The sequence below is a fragment of the Canis lupus genome, chromosome X, assembly GCF_003254725.2.
Source record: "Canis lupus dingo isolate Sandy chromosome X, ASM325472v2, whole genome shotgun sequence".
Classification (NCBI taxonomy): Eukaryota; Metazoa; Chordata; class Mammalia; order Carnivora; family Canidae; genus Canis; species Canis lupus.
Window position 1 is genome coordinate 1,538,175 of NC_064281.1, and position 20,245 is coordinate 1,558,419.

The following is a 20,245-nucleotide window of genomic DNA, read 5'->3' on the forward strand; positions in this document are numbered from 1 at the left end:
GGGACCCTGGGCTGTTCCCCAGAGTGGCTTGGATGTCACCTGAGCATGTGGTCCCCCCTCCCCGCCGCCTGCCTCGCATCCTCCTCCCTGTAGACGTAGACAGGTCCCATTGGCGAGCGGCACACAGGCTAAGGCGGAACTCACCATCCCAACCCATGACTGTGGCATCCATGTTTTATGGCACCCAAAGTGCTTTTTGTTTCCTTTTTGCTGTGATGATCCAACATCCCAGGCAGCTCTGCGCCCCCACTTTGTCCATCCTCGTCCCTCGGAACTGGGGACCATCCCTCCTCTGCTTCACGCCATGTACTTGGCTATGACTCTGCGCCTCATCACTTTGGTGTAGATTTAGGGATCTACAGGCTTTTGGTTGATTAGTTTTATCCGATTTTCATGGACTGTTGGTTTTCCGGGCTGAAGATTTCTTTTTTTAAATAATAGCATGACCCCATCCTTTCTTTGTTGTGATTCTTATGTTCACTGGCAGAGCTTCCGATGCTAGAGTTTAGTATTAGTGGAGACAGAGGTGGATGCTGCATCCCTGCCTTGATTTGGAGGAGGATGCCTCTGCTGACTGTGTATTTGCTCCTGGTGAGGTTAGGGGTTACATTAACCAGCGTCGTCAATCCTGCAAACTGTTCTGTGTGCAGGGCCGCAGCTCGCGGGCTGGGGGGAGGCCAGGCTCGACACCAAACAGCCCAGTTAGACTTGGATTCTGAGAAGCAACTAGGGCTTGTCCCCTGTGTGAGGCCCCCGTGTAGTACGTGGGAACATGCTTGCCCTAAAACGAACGTGGCTCGTGTCACTGAAATTCAGAGTGAGCCGGAGGGCATTTATCTGCTCCATCTGACAGCCCCGCGAGAGTGGGATTCAGCTCGTGGGCTAGGGAGCCATCTCTTTGGTGGCCCTGTAGAGCCTGCGTGGAAGGGGCTGACCTGGAGCGTGATGGCTGCAGGAGACACACCTCCGTGTGCTCTTGTAAGACAGGTGTGTCGGGAAGCTGGATCGGGGGTACGGCAACAGGAGGCGGGGCAGTATCTGGGGATCACAGACGTCCTGGCCCCAGCTCCCGTGTTTGGGACCAGGACTCAGCCCCGCGTGGTTCAGCCTGTCCCGGAGGCATCTTGTGCCTTTGAGGAGGAATCACACACTTGTCCAGGACCATGACACATGCGCATGGTGTCCTACCCTGTAGCCTTGAGGGAACCATGACATCCGATCATCACATTTTCTTTGCCATCGATGCTTTCCTTTTCCTCAAACTCATTGCAACTTCAACAATCCGTCATAAATCATTGAATAGCTCTCCGCTGCTGTCAACTACAATCCATTCCAGGTGGTGAAGTCAAAGTTCCCAGCATCTCAAGATTTATTTGCTCCCGTGTTATGTGGATTTCGCTCGGCAAACCCTCACCTTCTTGACCTGCCCTAAATGCACCTTGGCAGGACTTGACAAGTCCAAGAGTTCTCTTTGCCAAGATCCCCCTGTGAGCCCCGCGAGTAGAATTTTTTCCCACCTTCTCATCTGCGCCCTTGTTTCGACCGAGGATGCACGCGTGCAGCTGTTCCTCTGTGGCCTTTTATTCCACTTGGTTATTTCCACATTTCTTCCTGTCCTGGAATTGAAGACTGTCTGTTGAGCAACAAGCCATTCCGCCTCAGCCTTATGGCTGTGATGTCTGCCGCAGATACCGAACGCTTCCCCGGCGTCGCAATGAACGAATGCGATTTTGCTTGGAGGCGGAAGAGTTAGTTCTCCAACGTCGGGCGGGACTCTGCTCATTTTCTTTTTTAAAAAATCTCCTTTATTTGAGAGAGGGTAAGCGATAGAACGCGAGGTGGGTGGAGGAACGGAGGGAGAAGCAGACGCCCGGCTGAGCAGGAAGCCCGGCGCCAGGCTCCATCCCAGGACTCTGAGGTCGTGACCTGAGCCCAGGGCAGATGCTTAATGGACTGAGGCACTCAAGCGCCCTTGGCCACTTTTCCATAAAGGATATTCTCAGTGTGTTACTCATTGCAAAAATGAGTTATGTGTTGCTGCCTCCCCGACACTGGATTATTGGCAGGCAACGTTTTTACGTCAGAAAGAATCTGATTCCGTGTCACTTGGTATGGTCTATCCAATCCTCAGCATCTCATCATTGTGAAGGATGAGGATGATGACTCCCTTTCCAGGGGGCACCTCAAATTATCAGTGGCTGCAGCCACGGACGGTCCTTGAGCGGGGTTCATAGTGCAACCATGATTCCATCCTTTAGGAACGTGAACTTGAGAGTCTAAGGAGCTTAGCGGAGTTCTCCACCATCCGTGGTAAACAGGCGCGTGTTTACGATCTAACTCCACCTCCTGTTGGAGGCAACGCCCTGTTCCACTGGCAGAGTCTACACTCTCAGAAACCTGCAAACCTCGACAAAGCAGGCATCTTATCAATTTTTCTTGGAAGACGGTGACCAGGGACACCATGCCCAAAACATGATCACAAATGTTTGCACGTCCTCAAAGTCCTGTTCAAGCATCTGTTAAGGTTTACCTCTTAAGATTCATGCATTTCTTTCAAGGAGACTAGCCAGGTGTCAAATCATACCTATTTAGGTAAAATCAGGGTTTTCCAACTCATTCCCATAAAGCACTCAATCTAGGGATGGGGTTGATTTCAAATCATCGTCATTAATAGGATCGTATCTGATGAATACAACTCAAGAAACATGAGCCCAGTCTGGCCGACGTCTTGCATCTTGTCTTCTAATGATTTTGTTTCTGGACTTTTAAGATGGTTGCTTATAATAGTGGCATCGCATTATATAAGGATGGCTGATTAAGTAGCATTAATCAACACTTGAAACGGGACAGATAATGGCCACTTAGTCGCATTTATTAACATAAAGGGGCAGCCAGCAAGTGCCGAACATATCAAGATGTGCAAATCCTATCAAAACAAATTACTGACGCGGAGTGCAAGTGTGCATGTGTGGAAAACCTTTTATGCTACGATAGCTAAGGGCCCCGTGCAACTCCCTGAGAATCTCACCCCACAACACAAAGAAAAACGGGATGCATAATAACAGCCCCCAGAACGTGGAAGGAGAAGGGCCGTTGAATGAACATACCGACGAGACTTTATTTTTTTTTAAAGATTTATTTATTTATTCATGATAGACATAGAGAGAGAGAAAGAGGCAGAGACACAGGAGGAGGGAGAAGCAGGCTCCATGCACCGGAAGCCCGACGTGGGATTCGATCCCGGGTCTCCAGGATCGCGCCCTGGGCCAAAGGCAGGCGCCAAACCGCTGCGCCACCCAGGGACCCCTCGATGAGACTTTAAACTCGCTGATTATGGAGCTGCCATGGGAATCTGTATCTGGAAACCCTTTTATGCCTTTTTTTTATTGTTCAGGATGAAAACTTGGTATACCCTTTGTGGTGCTCATTCCACAGAATGGGTTCAGAACGTCTTAATGCATGCTTTTTTGGTGTTTTTATACCATTCCCATGCAGAGTTCCCCGGGCAACAAAGATGGCCTGGGGATAATCTGTATATTGGGTCCGATGGTCCAGGATCTGGTTTCTATGGTAGAACCAGATAGTGGCACCTGCAATGAGACATCCTATCTCCCCCCTCAAAAAAAAAAAAAAAGAGAGAGAGAGAAAGAGACAAATATAGAGAACTATGTTCTGGAGGAAGAGGGCTTTTTAATGAGAATCTGTTCAGCTAATCCCCAAACTGCTCTGGTTTGTTTAACTGGGTGTTCATGAGCTTTTCTTCATGTGTAGGATAACAATGCCTTGGTTCTTCTACGCCCAGATCCTTTCATCATATGGGAGATTGTCTCTGTCTCGCTATGCTTCACTTGCTGCTTGATGGTAATCCACTTGGGGCATTGTGTTGAGAAATAGTATGTCCATGAGCCCCCAAATTATTCCTCACAGTTTATCTTCCTGAACAGAATGGAGAAATAATGCTGGGAGTTGGGGAGAGATTGTATTTTCCTTCCTCTAGTTGGGTACACGGGTTGCCCCGAGGCAACACTGGAGTTCCTGAAGTCATCAGAATCCAGTGAACAGGATCAAGCGATCATTCCCCTGTAGGCTGGCTGTAGGAGAGCCAGCCTTCTTGGGCTTGATGAATCATTTTGGTGGTAGTCACAGATAAAAAGTCTCAGTTATTGCAGGGAAGGTTGCAAGGCTTTTGCTGACTAGGATTCCCCCCCCCCAACCGCCACACACCCTGGGCTTGTACAAGGAGATGCAAATCAGGGAGGCAAATCAGGATGCCTCATTTGTGTCTCACAAATGTGAAGCATCTGGGTGGGCAGAGGGTGGACCAGCCTCCTCGTTGCAGAGGGAGGTGGTACCAGCAGGGTGACACTTGGCTAACGAGTCCAGGTGGCTGTTGAGGAGGAGCAAGAGCTCAAGACTCCCTTCTTTTCTCCTGGACATCAGGTAGACCATATCACTTGACAGGTGAGTTGAGGCATCCTTATTAGGATGGAGCTTCTTGATTCTTCTTGCTTCTTGATTAGTTTCTGTTGTCATGGGCAGACTTGGGATTTCGGAAGACTCCTTGGCTAACTATTTCCTTTCTTTTTCTTTTCTTTTTGTAAAACGTTTATTTAATCATGACAGACACAGAGAGAGAGAGAGAGAGGCAGAGACACAGGCAGAGGGAGAAGCAGGCTCCCTACGGAGAGCCCCAATGTGGGACTTGATCCCAGACCCCAGGATCACACCCTGAGCCAAAGGGAGATGCTCAACTGCTGAGGTACCCAGGCGTCCCGGCTGACTATTTTCTAGAACCCAGTGGATCAGCTTAGGCATTGAGAGGTTGATTACAAACCAATGTTTGTTTGAATAAGCTTCTCTCCTTTCTCTCTCCTTCCTTCGTTTCCATATCTTAGCCAGTAGCTTCTTCTCTTGTGGTCTGTGGCATCTTGCTTTGGGTAAGACAGACTGATGAAGGAGGTGGTTCGTATTATGTTCCCAATATTATTTTAATTATAAATATGAGTAACAGCTTGCAGGTGGAAGATGAATGCTTGTTGTCTTTCGTGGAAATGAATTTCACTGTAATACACTGTGCCCATCCTTGTCCCCCCTCATGGGATACGACGATGAGCTATCCTAAAATCACCACAGAGTGGTGTGGATTTGCGCTAACGCAAAACCAAAGCAGTAGATACATTTAAGCAACTACGCCTTTTAAGGTGACCTAAATTCATCCCATGTAGACGTTCTGAGTAGAAGCTGTCAGGTTCAGCAGCTCCTCAAGACTATGCCGTCATGCAGACTTATATTAGGGTAGGTTTGGGGACTGAGTCTGTTGACTCAAGAGACACAAAGAAGCAGGTGGACCCCAGACCCGGTACAACCCGAGCTCCTTGAAAGCAAAGCGAGAGCAGCGGAGTCCTTGATGGTGGAAGGTTCGTGTCCTGACAGATTTTGCAAAAACCAGTTTTAAATGTTGGAAGTGGAAATACGGCTTTGTGATCTTGTGAGGATTTCACAATGGAGACTAATGTAATTAACACGAAGATAACACATGTTTGTGTTTTTCAGCACGTTTTTATCTCTGGCCAAGGAAAATAAGAAGGCACTCAGCGCCTTGTGATGAAGCTCAGGTGAGGGAAGTCATGAGCTATTTTGCAAATACATTGACTATAACAGACAATCTGGGAACACCCGTGAATTCAGCTTTACAGATAACTGGCATTCGATGTTATGTTTCCTAGATATGGTTGGGTGTAAACACGTACAGTGATATTCTGACGTCGGTAAGTCCATAATGAAATAGGAGATATTTTGGCAACTGATACATGTGAACTGCGGATTTCCAACACAGTCGTATTATTTTAAGATACTGCAGATGTTTTACTAGCATTGCATGGTGACAGGTGTTGCAGGGCTCTGGGTGTGGTGAGCATAGCATAACATATAGACTAGTCCAACTATCAAATCACGGCGCTGTGCACCAGAAATGAACGTGACACCGTGCTCTCACTACACTTCAACGATAAAAATAACAATAAATGAAATTTTGTAAGACCAGGACGTGAGAAAAGCAATTCAACCCACGTTGGGTAGATGAAAACACGCATGTTGACTATTGTGATCTGACAACGGGAAAAGTCCTGGGCACACAGGTCCCAGTCTTGGGGAATAGGTTTGGGTAAAAGCAAAATGTTGCAACTCACGCGGTCAGCATTGCTTCTGAGCATTTACGAAGGGTTCTGGGAGCACAGAGGAGGGTCAGCGACCACTACTGTCCCCCCTCCCAGAGGAAATATTTGAGGTGGGTTTTGAAATATGGATAAAGACAAGATGGAGATGCAACTAATAGTTCAAGTGTCCAATATTCGTTACTTAATAATCAAAGAGGGATCCAGTGGGAAGGGAATCATATATTTCTTTGAGAAAATGGGACTTTTACTGGGATTGAACAGCATTGTGAAGGAGATTAGACTGGTCTTCAGAGTCCGGGCTGCTCCTTTTTCAGAATTTAGTTCCCTCGCCAACATTCTCCATTCCCCTTTACCCTGGGATTACTTTTTCCTTGTTTTTTTTTTCTGGCTGTTTTCATTCCCTTCAACCAAATGTCCCTTTGGCAAAGCTCTATGCCCACCCGCGTTTGAATTCTGTTTGCCGTGAAGGAAAGTCAGCTGGCTCCATCTCCCAAAGACGTGACCTCAGGAGTCTTATTGCCTCTGGCCTAAGAAACGCTTTGTCTCTAAGCAAACAATTTCAGATTTCACCTTCTGGAAGAGCGTTTGGTGTATGTGAGCTGGAGACCCAGGAGAGGCTCCCTTTGAGCATCATGGGCCCCATTCCACAGCAGCAGCCAATGCTCAGGGAGAGAAATCTGAGAGGCTCACTTGTTCCTCAAGGGGGATGTGCCTGGTCTCTCATGAGTCCTGTTGCTTTCATGAGAAGGGGACAGTGCAATGGGACGTAGCTCCTTAAATCATCCGTGCAACATCTGTGCTTGCTTTTCAGGAGCCTCTTCGTTGCTCTGTCTTGGATGTGTGTACTCTTAAACCCATGCCAGTCCCAAGAGGTACATGATGATAAGCCTAATATAGTCCTGATGATGGTGGATGACCTTGGGATCGGTGACTTGGGCTGCTTCGGCAATGACACAATCAGGTATGGCTTCGAGTTCAGTTGCGCTATTTCATCTGTTGTCTGGGCTTGGGGGCTTGATAAAGTTTTATGGCTACATCATGTGGAAAACCAAATCCATGGGTTGGAATTTGTCTTTAAAAGAAGAAAATAAGGGACGCCTGGGTGGCTCAGCAGTTGAGCATCTATCTTGGGCTCAGGGAGTGATTCTGGGGTCCTAGGATTGAGTTTCGCATCGGGCTCTCCGCGGGGAGCCTGCTTCTCCCTCTGCCTGTGTCTCTGCCTCATTCTCTCTCTCTCTCTCTGTGTCTCTCATGAATAAATAAATACAATTTTAAAAAAAATAAAAGAAGAAAAGAATATAAAATGAGGACAGTTTGGATTTGAATCTTGAGTCTGCACTTACTGGCGGTGAAATCTTGAGCAAGTTACTTCTGTGTGCCTTGCTTATCCTTCTTGTTGGCTGAGCACACAGGTGGGGGGTATACAGGTGTGCGTTCGTATGTGCAAAGCCTTTAGAATAGTTACCTGCCACATGGTGAGCCCTCTGGGATATGCAATATTATGATGACTGATGATTTTTTTCAAAGATGCATGAATTTATTGGGAGAGAGAGAATGGGGGAAGGACAGAGAGAGAATCTCAAGCAGACTCCCCTTTGATCATGGAACCCAACTCGGGGCTTGATCCCATGACCCCAAGATCATGACCTGAGCTGAACTCAAGAGCCACTCACTCAAAACGCTGAGCCACCCAGGCGCCCCTGAGGAGCGATGATTTTTATGCATACTTTTTACGCGATGGAACTTGGTCACTTTATGCTTCCTAATTTTGGAACCCTTTTAAGGTGATAGCCTTCTATTTTAAGAATGGGCACTCTGAAAGAAGAAAAGAACATCCATGAAACCAAGCCTGAGCTTTGTGGTAGGCTCAACAGAAGCCATTTATGGGAGTCTTGAAAACATCACAGCTTGAGAGCATGTCTTGGCAGGACAAAATTCCACTTTGTTCTATCATATCTCTCATTAAGGAAGCTCATTACAATTTATTTGCATCCAGCCAGTGACTATTTCTCTTCTGTGGAAGTCTCTCTGATGGTCTCCAACCTGCAGGGATCTGCAGCATGACAGAGGCAGCAGTTGCAACTTTTATCTAGAGCAGGGACGTGAGTCTGTAGAACACATGCATTGAACGCGTCCTCGTGTCCGTAAGTAGCTAGGCATAACCAAGATCTGTAAGTCATTAGCCTTAATTAATCAGTCCACAGACGCGTATTTATATATATATTTTAGAAGGCAGGGCCGTATACTCAGTAGACACCATATTGCAGAACCAAGTTATATCAACCCTGCAATAGACAACGACTGCCTAAAGCCTCAGCTGTATTTTTTCCACGACGTGGGGAGAAAAAGGAAATAGGGCGCCGTGTGCAGTTACTTTTTTCTCCCGTTCTGAGCTTGGGGAATCATCGTAAACGGAGATGTTGGTTTCCGCCTCTGTCTGTGTCTCCCCCCATCCTCTCTGCAATTCCCTTTCTGTCTCTCAATCCAGGACGCCTAACATCGACCGCCTAGCCAGGGAAGGGGTGCAGCTAAACCATCACATCGCCGCAGCCTCCATGTGCACCCCAAGCCGGGCTGCCTTCCTCACGGGGAGATACCCCATCCGATCAGGTGTGTAGACGGGGAAGTCTCTGTAGAGACACTAGGATTCAACGAAATGATACGTAGCTAGTCCATTTTGAAAAGTTTGCTCCAAAATAGTTCAAACACGCACACGCGTACACACACGGTTGCATACACAGCTATCGACGCCCGCGTGGAAACCACGGTTCCTCCACTTGACTCGAGCCCGCCGTGCGTGGCTATGTCCACTCACCCTGTGCATCCTGCGAGCTGGCTTAGGCAGGACTTGCCATCCCAGGGCAAGAATGAGAAGCTGTCTTGGAAGGAACTAATTGACTGGACGCGTCTCCACTAATCGGGTGTCATGAGGCGGACTTACCAGAAGGTCTCAATCGTTTATCGCACATTTTAGCCGTTTGGTTTCTCCATCCCTCAATTGACCAGCCATTGGGTTGTTTCTGGCTTTAGGCTCCTGTGAATTATTCTGCTCTGTACCTGCGCATACATGTTTTTGACTCAACACGTATTTTTAATTCCTTTGGATACACACCAAGGGGTGGAATGGCTGGGCCGTATGGTTATATTTTCAAAGGTGATGAGACAGGTCATGTTTTACGGGCACAGATTCTGTAGTTAAGAGGAAGCAGAGCATAGAATTCACAGGTCAGGATCTGTGTCCCATTCTCCGTCAAGACAGAAATGCCCCTTGTCCAGCTCCCAAGGGTGTCACATAACCTTGCGGATCCCATGAGTTTGACGATATCTTGCTTAGCTGGTGCTAAGGTGAGCTGGGTCCAATAACCGATAAGTTCTTTATCCTTTTTTCTTTTCTTACGGTAAACTTATAGGCGATTTGACTCTTTTCTTTTGCTCCGCGCTGCACACGTTATGTAAAACTATTCAGAAGAAGATGGTTTCCTGTAGAGGGCATGGTCAGCAAATCTAACTTGGAAGACCTTTCTCTCAGCTCCTTGTATATGGAGGGAGGTCCCTCTCGGGAAGTCTCCACCTGACTTGTCTCTCCTGATTTTATCTGGAATTTCTCTTCCTTTTCACGTACTTTGTTTTGTCTTATTCAATTTTCCGTCTGCTCCCAGATATTGCTTCAGGGTTGGGCTGCCATTTTGGAAGGAAGCCAGGATGGGTTGGTTTAGGGAGTTCCTCAAGCTGGATAGCTGCAACATTTTGAATACACCCAGCGCCCTTGGAACTCTAGCAGTGGGGCTGGGAAATGTCCCTCTGTTTCCAGTCCTCTCCAGGGAACACCTGTTGGCTATTCTGGTTGGTTCTTTGGTTACTGGGTCCTTTAGAAACTGGTTTGCCTTCCTCTCCTGTAAAATGTAGGTCTTGGGCTTATGGTTGACCTGTCCCCATGTACCTGTCACCTAGTTTTGTCATTAGTGATGTCCATGGGTGAGCAGTTTTCTTCGCTTATTGCTCTATTTTGGGGAAGGAATGCAGAGATTCAAAAACTATGCGTCAGGTCTTCTCAGATACCCCAATGTCAGCTCCTGAACCATCCGTGACTCACTTCCTCCTTAGCTGACAGGCACCTACTCACTGTGTGTGTGTGATCTGTTGTTTTTTGGTTTTGTTTTTTCATCCCACTCAGGAATGGTTTCTAACGCAGTGGATCGTGTCATCATCACACTTGGAGCCCCCGCGGGACTCCCTCATAATGAGACGACGTTTGCAGCCTTACTGAAGAAGCAAGGGTATAGCACGGCACTGATAGGTAAGAAGCAGCCACAGGCGTGACGTATTTACTATAAAGAAATAATATGTGTTGTTCTATTCTTTTTTACAGATTGATTTATTTGAGAGAGAGAGAGAGAGAGAGAGTGAGAGCATGAGTGAGAGGGGCGGAGGAAAAGGGAGAGAGAATCTGAAGCAGACTCTGCACTGAGCACGAAGCCCAATGCGGGGCTCCATCTCACCACCCTGAGATCATGACCTGAACCCAAACCAAATCTGACAGCCAACTGCGCCATCCAGGGACCCCTGTGTTCTATTCTTGACATGGTTTTCTTGGAAACCCTTTATTTCAGAAGCATCATGCATCTTGGCTATGGCAGAGAAGACCCTCTGTGTGATGTAGGTTCTACATCTGCCATTTCATTGGCCACCTCTGACCTTTATCCTTACCTTTCAACATTAATCTGCTTAATATGTCATATTAATGTCTTTCTCAAGTCACTGTGTCCCCCATGTCCTCCAGAACTTTCTTTCATTGCTGTGTTTTGCTCATCTGGGACCTTCTATCATAATGAACCTCCCCCCATCCAACACACACACACACACACACACACACACACACACACACACACACACATTCCTTCCAAAGGCACCTGTTTGTCCTTTTCAGACATAATTCAGACAAAAGAAAACTCCTTCCCACCTCACCCCCAGGCCTTTCCAGGTGGCCATCCTACATATTTCTCTATCACCCTGTGTTCTTCGTCTTTGCACAGACCACACTATACTCTGGTGGTCTTTCTATATTATTCTCTGCAGGCTCTGAAATCCTTCATCTCATTCACCATGTATGATTTAAGAACTGTGATGAGCCCTGTCAAGAACACACAAACAGCCTTATGCATTTCTTATGAAGTGTCAACTTTTGACTCCATAGAAATGTCTACATCCTACACCCATCACCCAAATAGAAAAAATATACATGTTTTAAAAAACATGTACACCCTGTATCTGTCACCCAAATCAAGATAAGGGGCATTTAGGTTGTCCCAGAAAGTTTCCACTGGCTCCTTCCAGTCTGTCCCCCTGGGTTAGCTCCCCCTTGCACCACTCCTACAGCTTGAGAGAGTCAATGTAGAGGAGACGATAATGCTGCTCTCTTTTGGCAATGATTGAATCCCCAGTTAGTCTCCTAATTGCACTGCAGTGGGATGGTAAGAATCATGATCTCTAGTTAATTGCATTGCATATTGACAGAATCATTGATAACTTACAGGCAGAAGGGATGTCTGAGAATAACCCATCCCCCCTAACTTCAAAGATAAGGTAATTGCTTCTTCCCAAGGATGAGAGACACAGGAGATGTTTTGATGCAAATGTTGCACAATACGATCAAATTTGTCAGCCTGTCTGTGCGTGTATATTTTCTCAGTATAAGTTCTCTTGCTCACCCCATTATCATTAAAATGGAACCATCGATGTTGTACGGATGTCTTTTTTCTCACTGCCAAAGATGATAGACTTCAACCGATGATGACTAATTTGAAGCTAAACCTACTGTCCCTATTTGAGAGCCTGGGTTTCAACTGGCATGAAAATAACATGCTATTTTTAATCAATTTTTGTAACCAATTTGACATTGATAAGAGAAGACAGTCTTAATGGAGGTCAGGACAGAAAAACCTCGACTCTAGCCTTGCCTCTCATCTGCTTACCCTCTCAGGTGTTCAGAGATGTGAGTATGTCCATCTTCCATGTGGCCCTTACTCCATGCAGAGAACTATTAACATTTTAGTGGCTACACATGCCCATACTCTCTTCGAGTCCACATCCCAATAGGATGCCCATGGATCTTTTTGTTACCATTCAAAGCTTGGCAAGTTTTATCAAATAAAGTTCAGTGAACTTTAGTGGTAGACCTGGGGTTTCCATCCAGTGAGCTATCCAACCATCCATTATCCATGCTTGATCCATCCTCCATCATTCATCTATATCTATCTATCTATCTATCTATCTATCTATCTATTATCTATCTATATCCATATGTTATCAGTGTACCCATCTATTCATCCTCATCTATCAATCTATCCACCTATGCATATGTGTACACATGCCCCATCTATCTTCCATCATATCTATCTATCTATCTATCTATCTATCTATCTATCTATCTATCATCTATCATCTATCTATCATCTATCATCTATCATCTCCACCCATTCATTATCTATTCATCATGTGTCTTTTATCTTATCTCTAAGATTTATCTATCTTTGTAGGTATAATTTACATCTATCCATCCATCTTCTATCTATCTATCTATCTATCTATCTATCTATCTATCTATCATCTATCTATCATCTATCATCATCTATCTATCCATCTTCCCTATTGCCCATCAATCTTATATCATATCTATCTCATTATCTATCGATTATCTACCTACCTACTAACCAGTTTATCCACCAGCTATAATCTATCCTGTCCCTGTCATGTATTCATCTTTGTGCCTATGACTTTTTTTCTTTCTGTTGAGGAGAAACTGCCCAGTTCACATCCTTGCTACAAACTCACAACTGTATTTCCCTCCCTTTATTTTTCGTCCTATCTTGTCACTCACCATGAGTTCTTAACACAAATTTCTGTGAAGCAAAAGAGAGCAAAAAGTGAATCAGGTCCTGAAATCACATTTTTAAGCAAAAGAAAACTATTTGCTGCTCCATTTTTGTGCATGAGTCGTCTGTTTTGAATGAAGAGTGCTCATGTGATCTTCATGGTGTGTGAGCATACTATGCTTAATTTGTCTGTTTGTAATTTCAGGCAAATGGCATCAAGGCTTAAACTGCCAGTCCCGATATGACCAGTGCCATCATCCGTATCATTATGGGTTTGATTACTACTATGGCATGCCATTCACTCTGATTGACCCCTGCTGGCCAGACCCCTCTCGTGACACAGAATTAGCCATCAGGAGCAAAATATGGCTTTGTGTGCAGCTGGTCGCTGTTGCTGCACTCACTTTCGCCCTGGGGAAACTGAGTCGCTTGGTCTCTCTTCCCTGGTCCCTCATCTTCTGTATGATTCTTTTTATTTTTCTGCTGGGCTACTTTTGGTTCTCCAGTTACAAATCTCCTCTGTACTGGGATTGCCTCCTCATGCGGGAGCACGATATCACCGAACAGCCCATGAAGGCAGAGCGAGCTGGCTCCATCATGGTGAAGGAGGCAATTTCATTTATGGAAAGGTAAAGATAATTTTAAAAGTCCATGTATTTTAAGGGGTTTAAGACAGAGTTAACAGAACTAGTATTTTTTAAAAATAAGAGGTCATGCTTTGAACAATACTGAGAAAAGAAATGGAATATTACTAGTTAGGACTAGACAATACAATACCGTATATTTTGGATGCCAGTTGGACTCTTTAGGTAGTACCTAAGGGGGGCCATCTCGTTTGAGTTTTTGTTATTAAAATCACAATTTCTCCATTGGCCTTGAAATTCATATTTGGTCAGACCAAAGCAGGTAGACTCACACTTAGAAATCTGGCTTATTAATTTATGGTTAATAATATTAATAATTAATAATTATATTGTCTGCATGTTAATGCACAGTGGGAAATGCATTTACCAGGAAACTAGATAGCAGAGTAAGTTGGTCACTGTGCTGTTTTCCTGTTAGGCAAAAAATCTCTTTGAGAAGTTAAAATCAGAGGGCTTATCATTGAGCATGAGATATGTAAAGGGTATTATTCAGCTGAGGTCAGTGGTGATCATTATAAGGCCCAATGCATGCAGAACAAAGTCGCTGGAAACTTTCCAAAGGAGCCACATTTATGGGCCTTCACTTTATGAATCTTAAAAAAAAAAGAGAGAGAGAATGTGAACACATTTTCTATTGGCCATTGCAACATTGACTGAAGCTTTATCTTTATCGATCGCTATCCTGGGGTCTGAATGTCAGGGACAAGTTGATATAATTGATGATCACATATGTACAAGCCCATGATAAGAAATAAGCTAGTGGGCATAAATCCAGGGTGGTATCAGTCCAAACTGTAGGGATTTTCCAAGATATCAGGAAAGCCATACTTGAGAAGATATGTTGACTGAATCTTCAAAGGTGAACAAGGATGAAATGAAGAAGTGGCCAGGCATTACTGCATGAAGCTCAAGCACAAGGAAGATAGGCCCTCAGCTAATGAGGGCAGCACATAATGCAAATGCCACTCTGAAAAATTTGTGCTCTGATAAATATCACAATGTCAAGAAAGGGGAAAATGAATTTTAAAAAAGTTGTATCATGATGATCTGGGTTAAATGGCATCCCTCCAGAATTCATGTATACCTAGAAACTCAGCAGGTGATCTTGGGAATAAGGTCTTTGGAGGTGTCATCATTGAGGCTGAGATCATCCTGGGGTAGGGATCTGTAAGCTGGTGTGTTTGGCACATAGCACTGTTTGGTGGTGTAAAGGCTCTTGGGCAACTTGTATCTAGCTTGGTCCTTACCTTATAGCCAAGGTGGGCACAATACAAATTTAGAGTCTGTGAGAGATTAAACCATCTTTGCATTGTAGATGCAATGGAATGGCTGGTTTCATTCACGGCAAGCTCTTTATTCCCTGCTACTTTCCATATGCACAGAAGCACAGATGTTTTGCAAAGGGACACATTAGCATGTTGTGAGGTGGCATTTGTCACACCAAGAGCTCAAGATGAGAGATTCTATTCCATTCTGTGAGCCCCTTTAAATCTGAAGACCCCCGCACAGGGCGTTGCTTACTGTTTACATTAGTACATCATGAACAAATACTGGGGTGTGAAAAATGTACTTCCATCACCAAAACTTGCATTGACTTTCAGAAGCTCTTTGTGATCCACAGTGGTACCATACTGAAAAGAAATGGGGACTATGAGGATTCAGAAGCTCACTCCACTGATTAATAATGTGGCCATGAGCATGTGGCATAGGTTCACAGATGCTATAAATTGCTTTTATCTGGATTCTGAGTGTGTGAGTCTCCTATGGTTGCTGGAACAGGTTTCTGCAAATGAGAGTGGCTTAAAGCAACACAAATGTATTACTTTATGGTACTGGAGGTCAAGAATCTGAATCTCTCATTACACGGTTAAAATCGAGGCATTGGCAGGACTAGCCCATTCTGGAGGTTCAGGGGAAGTCTGTTTCTCATCCCAGATTGGAGAAGCTGCAGTATTTCCTTGGCGTATAGCTGATTGGTTGCATCTCTACTTCGGTTATCACTTATCCACACTATTTTTGTCCGATTTTGACCATATTGGGGTCCTGCTTTCAAGGACCTTTGTGATTCAGAGAATTTGGACTTATCTCCCCATCTCAAGATCCTGAACCTAATCCCATCTGCAGATTACCTTTTGCTACATAAAGCAACATAGGTATCATCTCAATCCTCAGTACGATGTGCGTCAGCTTCATAGTGATGCCATTAAAAAGTGCCAAAAACCGAGAGGCTTAACACAGCAGAAATTTTCTGAGCTTTCTGGTGGACATCAGTTGTGGAAAGATGCCATTCAACCCAGCTCTCCACAGCGCAACTTTCTTTTTTCATTTTTTCCATCGTTCTTTACACCATGATATGTCCTCAGAGTAGAAATTTCCCAAAGACAGTCATTTGTGCCGTGTGCTGCTCTGGTTAGCTGCTGACCTACATTCCCTGTGGATCATCACAGCTCAAAGTGGGCCAACCTCATTTCCTATGTCCTCACAGGATATCTGAAGGTGTGGAGACATGTTGCCAAGATGTTTCTGTCCATGCTTGCTTGGGGGTTGTGAAAGAGTTGGCATATCTAAGAAACCACTCCCGAGCCACCATCCCTTTGGGTCTGTCAGGTGTTACTGTGGCCTGAGAGACTTTATTAGCCATGGGAAGGTGTGCCAAAGAGCTGGATGGGCTTATGACTCCGTCGTGCCAGGTGGGGCTACTCAGGAATCTAGCTGTCCCACATGTGTCCTTGGGGAGCAGTCCAAATGCTAGGGGATCCTGGATGGTTTCTGCCTCATGTGTGCATCTGCTCTCTTGGGGTGCATTGGGGACAGACGGACACAGGGTGTGACAAAAAAATGATGTGATCTACTTCCCCACACTTTGCAAACTCAATATGCTAAGTGATTGATGTCCCTCCAGGAACCGTGAAGGACCTTTCCTCCTTGTTTTTACCTTTCTGCATGTACATGTGCCTCTCCCCACGACAACCGAGTTCATTGGCACCAGCAAGCATGGCTTATACGGGGACAACGTGCAGGAGATGGACTCCATGGTGGGTAAGTGGCAGGACCTACAGAGATGGGAACTCTATGTTTTGATAGTTCAGGACACCCAGACACGGCCCCCAGGGCTGCCCCAACGATGTCGCAAGTGGAAGTCCTAAGCAAAGTCAGCACAAAAGTACACTCAATGCTTGCCCTCTCCATGGAGCTCTCAGTGTTTCTATGGTACGTATATTACTGAGCAAATCAGGTTCCAGTTTTGCGACAGGATGGCTGAAAAGCTCATGGGGCTGGCCTCGTGTGTTGGCAGGCTTTTGGTTATAACAACCTCCAAATGTGGGACGTTGGCATGAAATAGATTTTAGTAATCAGAGAAATAAGACTGACCGAGGCACCTGGCTGATTCAGTCGGTTGAGCACCTGACTCTTGGTTTCAGCTCTGGTCGTGATCTCTGGATCCTGGGATTGAACCCTGTCTTGAGCTCTGTGCTCAGCACAAGAGTCTGCTTCTCCCTCTCCCTCTGCTCCTCCCTCTGCTCCCTCACTCTGTCTCTTGAACAAATAAATAGGATCTTTTTAGAAAGAGAGAATTCAAGCCTGAGCAAAGGGAAGCCAAACAATATTGTCAATTCACAGTCTTAAAAATATAGAAAACATTTAAAAATTATTTTTTAAAAATTTTAAAAAGGATTTTAGTTATTTCTTTGAGACTGAGGGAGAGAGAAAAGAAGAGCCGGGGGAAGGAGAAGCAGATACCCCTACTGAGCAGGGAGCCTGATGTGGGGCTCCATCCCAGGATCCCGGGACCATGACCTAAGCCGACGGCAGATGCTTTACCACCTGAGCCATCCAGGTGTTCCTAAAAATTATTTAAAATATAAATACTATTTGACTAAACATAGGCACATATGTCTATGTTTATGTAAGCACGTGTGTGTGTGTCTGGGTGTGTGAAGTATGTAAAGAACGCCAAGTCAGGATGTCATCACTAAAAACAGACAAAGACCACAAAAGAATCCTATTTGCTTTAAAATTTTAAATCAAGACAAAGTTAGCAAACTAAGTTAATATAACAAATGATGTGGCATTAATGCAGCAAATAAGGTATTCCAGCTGGGGTTTGATCCCCATGGGATTTTTTTCCGTGGTCCTCAGGTGATGACACACCTCCCCATGGGTGCGCTGAAGCTTTGCAGACATGCCGGGTATTTGAAAGCCACATTTTCAAAGAATGTGCCTGAAATTCATAAGCCATTGGGACCCATGGATTGGGTATGTTTGTCTGTCCAGGCAGAACTGAGCTTTCAGGACAAATAATCATCTGTTTCGACATGTGATTTCAGAAATACTAAGAATAAAAATCACTTATTGGGTCCTGGTTGGGATATCATACTAATACATTTGTTAAAGTGCACTCTTAATGGTTAAACAGGGGGATCTATTGATCGAATAAACGGCTTGACTCATATGACATGCACTGCTCCGGTGTGTTCTGGATTGATCCCCATAAACATTCTAGGAGATGGGGATCATACTCATCCTTGTTATTCCCCTTGGAAGATGAGGAAACAAAAGCATGAGATATTGTGGGCTGGCTCCAGGTTATAGGTCATGCCCCGAGGAGCCAGAATCAGAACCCACTCACTCCTATTCGCTAGCTCAGTGGTGCTGGTGGAGGGTCTGACAGAGATGGACAGAAATGAGGAAACATGGCTAGGTTCTTCTGAAGCATTCCATAACCCCTCAGACTCCTACAGGCTGTCATTTCACAGGTGTTGGGAAAGCTTCGGAAACTCCCACCTACCCACCCTCCACCTGGCTTCCTGCTTCCTCAAACCCAGATGGAGGCTTCCAATGCAAATGACATTCCCTACCTGACCCAGGGGAAATCCTCTGGGGCCTAATTAGTCATGCGTCCAACAGGAGTCTTGGTGAATTCAGTAGCTCAGAGCAGGTTCCTCCAGATTGGGAGGAGAGGGTGAGTGTCCAAGGTGAGGCAGACAGATAAGCCATGGCAGCAGGAGGAGAGGCTTGGCTGGACCTGTTTGCACAAAAGTGATGATGTCTAGGATTTGGATTCTGGGCTGTTTGTGTGCGAGGTTGTGCAGGTGCACTCGGCGGCTCCCCTGGACAGGGCTGCAGGAGCCCAGGAGACTGCCAATCTGTCTGAGAGTTACCTGTACACGCAAATACCAAGACACGTGTGTGAAATGCATATATAAAATGTTAAATATGATACATCTATTTCCAGCATCACAGAAATCTCTAGGGTTTCCAACATAGTTCTATTCTTTACAAATGTCAAGTAACTTTGAGAGAAGTTTAAAAAATAATTAGGTAATGGGAAGCCTGGGTGGCTCAGCGGTTTAGCACCACCTTCAGCCCAGGGCGTGATCCTGGAGTCCCAGGATCGAGTCCCACATCGGGCTCCCTGCATGGAGCCTGCTTCTCCCTCTGCCTGTGTCTCTGCCTCTCTCTTTCTCTGTCTTTTATGAATAAATAAATAAAATCTTTAAAAAAATATTAGGTAGTACCCATGGAAATTATTAGCACCTGTCTAGCAGCAACTGAAAAGTGTACATATATATTTGTACTATACAGTATCTATAATATTTGTGTATATTTGTCTTATATAATATCTATAATATATAATATAATAAACATGATAATATATAATATATATACCATATAATAAATATATAATGTAAATTTGTATGATACAAATCCAATGACTGCATAAATACATTCATATCTATACATTTTTATATGATCTTTTTCAGTTGCTGCTAGAAAGAAACATATTACATTTATAACATAAATTCATTTTTATATAAAGGTGTTATGCATTTCCATGACCACTATGTAATTATTATTTTTAAATCTCTTGAAATACTAAGAATAGAAACATCTGAAACTAACTTTGTAACAATAAAATATATGATTATCTATGCTGAAAACTGTAGTCTAATAAAACAAATATTTGTGTACATATTGCATGTTATAATTATATTATGTATAATATATAATATAGTTACATTATTGGTAATGTATTATATTATTAATATATTATCAATATATAACTATTAGTATATTTTCATATATTGTGTTATGTAATTATAGATTATATACAGTATTATAATTAATAAGGCACATTACATAGTATATACATATAATAATAGTTTTATTACACTTTCTAGGTTTCTCAAGATAGACAATTATGTCCATTAACAGTATCAACTTCAGGTCTTATTCAGGTCTTATTCTTAGGTCTTATTCTAAGTACACATGTATTTAGGTTTTCTGTTAATTTCATTAATCAAATAAATCTTAAAAATGAGTAATAATAATAATGACAGAAAAAGTCTTCTTTTATAACTTATACTAATGAAATAGTTTTTATATTGTACCTTTAAGCATGATATTGATCAATGCTTTTAACTGGCTCTCTTTTCAATGTTTTGAGAGATTTTTAAAACAGTTATTAATTAGGACAGCCCGGATGGCTCAGCAGTTTAGCACCGCCTTCAGCCCAGGGCTTGATCCTGGAGTCCTGGGATCGAGTCCCACG

The 20,245-nt window shown here is 44.3% G+C and overlaps 1 protein-coding gene across 8 annotated transcripts in view; it reads left to right on the forward strand.

Annotated features, from left to right (window-relative positions):
- ARSF (arylsulfatase F) overlaps positions 1-20,245 on the forward strand; it is a 31,708-nt gene that overhangs the window by 3,428 nt on the left and 8,035 nt on the right. For 7 of the 8 annotated variants that reach the window (XM_049107582.1, XM_025435675.3, XM_025435650.3 and 4 more), the window contains 6 exons: positions 5,554-5,615; positions 6,988-7,137; positions 8,665-8,786; positions 10,351-10,473; positions 13,254-13,677; positions 16,595-16,731. In XM_049107582.1, the coding sequence (XP_048963539.1) occupies positions 5,605-5,615; positions 6,988-7,137; positions 8,665-8,786; positions 10,351-10,473; positions 13,254-13,677; positions 16,595-16,731 (967 nt within the window). In that variant the 5' untranslated portion in view covers positions 5,554-5,604. Of the gene's footprint in view, positions 1-4,282; positions 4,462-5,553; positions 5,616-6,987; positions 7,138-8,664; positions 8,787-10,350; positions 10,474-13,253; positions 13,678-16,594; positions 16,732-20,245 lie in introns of those variants that run through there. The other variant, XM_025435681.3, reaches the window with a different exon arrangement.